The sequence below is a fragment of the Cyprinus carpio genome, chromosome B22, assembly GCF_018340385.1.
Source record: "Cyprinus carpio isolate SPL01 chromosome B22, ASM1834038v1, whole genome shotgun sequence".
NCBI classification, from domain to species: Eukaryota; Metazoa; Chordata; class Actinopteri; order Cypriniformes; family Cyprinidae; genus Cyprinus; species Cyprinus carpio.
The window spans coordinates 34,006,885-34,009,752 of NC_056618.1; the positions used below are offsets into that span (position 1 = coordinate 34,006,885).

Sequence of the window (2,868 nt, forward strand, 5' to 3'; positions counted from 1 at the left end):
GAAATTAAAATCAAAGACAGTAAAAGAAGAATAAAAAATATTTTTTTAGAATAAAAAAAAGATAACTATACAGAAATAAAACACAGATTAAATAATTAAATATGCACATACTGATTACTCATTGCACACAATGAACACTGTACAGTATATTCCTTTTGCATTTACCATATGGAGGAGGTAATCATTAACAACTGCATTGATTTATTGATCAGTAACTCATTCAAGGTCCTGGAGGGCTAGTGATCTGCATAATTTACTTTCAACCCTTATCTAGCACACGTGTTCACCATTTTTAAATAGTTCTGAATACACTGATTAGCTTGGTCAGGTGGGTTTAATTAGGGTTGGAACTAAACTCGAGTTAAAGAGCCCTGCTATAAGGTAATACAGATTCTACGGGTTTAGAGATATTTTGTTTACTGCAGAGGGTGTGCCCTTTCCTGGATACCTTTGTTGAACCAATTGGGTGGAAATAACACAGTGTTTATGTAATTGTCTTATGACCTGTCTTTAAGATTAAAAAAATAAATAAATCAGATGACTAACTGGTAAGACTAGTCTAAGCAGTTTATGTAACCAGCCACAGGAAGACAAGGAAGTTCTTAAATTAAATCTCTGTATATACAATAAAACAATAAAAAACATTCATGTAAATTAATATGATAATTACTGGTCATAAAGTCCTTATTCTGCCATATTGCTTATTCACCATCTCTGTTACTTTAAAAAGCATTGTTCACTTCTGTGTTGTAGAAAACAGATACTTACATGTACTTGTAGTTTCAGTTTTGTTTCTGTAGTTTGAGAGATAGCTACAGTATAAATATTCAGTGAGTAAAAACAAGGCACAGCATCATTCCTTTGAGATCTTTGTGAGAAAACAGACATGATATCGCTGTGGAACAGATCTTTACAGAAGAAAGCAAGTGATCTTCATGGCGACACCTGGAAGATTGAAACTGATCAGACTATTGTGGAAAACATTCAAGCTCCTAATTGGCACCAGTACATTTCTGGCTCCTTTGCAGAGTAAGAGCACAACTTTACCACACTAAAAGATTTTAAACAGTGTTTGTACTGTATTAAGATTTATGATGTATGCATTAATCATTGTTAATGTTAATTAATACAAATACAATACAAATAGTTCATAATTAGTTAATGTTAGCTCAGGTTTGTTAATTAGTATTTCCAGATACAGTTTTTGAGTTTTAAAATGACTAATGTAGTTAACTAGTGTTAACAAATGGTACATTATTGTAAAGTATTACTATACTTTTTAAACAGATAACCAAAATAGACTGCTTACTGATTTTTTTAATTAGATATTTTGATAGAATGAAAATTAAATTTAAGGAAGTACCGTATCCAAAAATATACACATAAACCTCACAACTATTTTATTACAGTTAAACTGCTACTACAGTGTATAAATGTTATCAGATAAAACTTAAAATTACATAAATAAAATGGTAATTTTGAAATACTACATAAAGGTGCCAAATACCACCAACCAATATAAATAATAATAATAATAATAAATTATTTAATCATTAAATCATCATACAGAGTAATGACTGGATCTGGACGTATCAGTAGATGCATAAACTGATTTATTTTCCATTTCGATTGTAGGTTCAGGTGTTCTCTTTGTAGAAGAACCTGGGGGTCTAGTAGAGTGCAGGTGATGTTTCATTTCTACCTGAACAAAGCAAGCAGACAGGGAATCATTAAACTACGATGCTACAAACAGGAATGTAGGACGTGCAATGAAGCTCAGTGGGAGGATCCAAACTTCCCAGTAGAAAACATCGATGTGCTGGTTGAGAGACTAGTTAAAAATATCCGCAAGAAATGCTATGAAGAAGACCTGGGTGAAGCAAACAGATCCTCAGTGTTTGATGGAAGATCTGATGGGCCACATGAAAGTGCTCACTGTGAAGCCTGTCGGCTTGGAATCTGCAGTCAAGCCAACTGAGATTGAGTTCATTGCTCAAATTTTCTAAGTGACTATATTATTGAAAATATTTGTAATATTCGCTAAAATTAACAACTTGTTACTGCCGCAAGTGTAAGCTTATGGTTGACTTCTACTCTTTGTTAATTAATTATTGTGAGTTTAAATCTTTCTCTTTCACTGAATTCACTGCAGCCCTGCTTAATGTAAAACAGTACGCTACCACAGAAACCACCATATTTTTATTGTGGGTTTTACATCGCATATATTGTGCTTTGCATGTTGTTGCTTCTGTATTCTGGGATTATGAAATAAATGGAAATGTTGTGGTCAAAGGTCTCTTTTGTTTTTAGTTTGTCTAAGCAAATCAGTTTTTGTATATAGTTTGCCTGAATGTCCATTTCAGTCCTCACAGAGATCATGAAACTGTGAGGTAAAAGCCCAATATATATTTTTTAGCACCTTTACTGTTATCTGCCTTCTCGTTCTTCAGCTGATGGCTTTAGTTTTGTTCTCAAGACCACAGGTAAGATATAGTCATGAAATAGTAATGCAATAGTTAAAGTTTATAGCATTGTTTAGTGCTTTATTAGTGTCTTTTAACACTATTATAACAGGCTGCTGGATACACAGCTATTCTTCTACATTTCCGGCTCATTATCTGCTGTCTCATCATGCAGTGTAAGAAAAAATTAATTTCAAATTCATAGACTCTATGTAAGAACCAACAACCAAAAGCAGTTTGTATATAATTTGATTCATGGCTTTTTATGTTTTTATTTATATTAATGTAGTAAATATTTGTGATTTACATTATTAACATTTGCAACTTTACAAATGATGTAAATTATAATTATATTTGTATTGATAGTGTTGTAATCATTGACGGTTTACATTATTAATTATGTATA

The 2,868-nt window shown here is 32.0% G+C and overlaps 1 protein-coding gene across 1 annotated transcript; it reads left to right on the plus strand.

Annotated features, from left to right (window-relative positions):
- The first annotated feature begins 694 nt into the window (after window positions 1-694).
- LOC109073922 (receptor-transporting protein 2-like) lies at window positions 695-2,626 on the plus strand. Its single transcript, XM_019089993.2, has 2 exons — window positions 695-1,029; window positions 1,636-2,626. The coding sequence occupies exons 1-2, from the start codon at window positions 887-889 to the stop codon at window positions 1,976-1,978; spliced, it is 486 nt and encodes a 161-aa protein (XP_018945538.1). The 5' UTR covers window positions 695-886; the 3' UTR covers window positions 1,979-2,626.
- The last annotated feature ends 242 nt before the right edge of the window (window positions 2,627-2,868 follow it).

Coding starts and splice junctions, on each gene's coding strand:
- LOC109073922 (XM_019089993.2), top strand. CDS start 887: ATGATATCGCTGTGGAACAGATCTTTACAGAAGAAAGCAAGTGATCTT. Junction 1,030..1,635: donor ATTTCTGGCTCCTTTGCAGA/GTAAGAGCACAA, acceptor TTTCGATTGTAG/GTTCAGGTGTTCTCTTTGTA.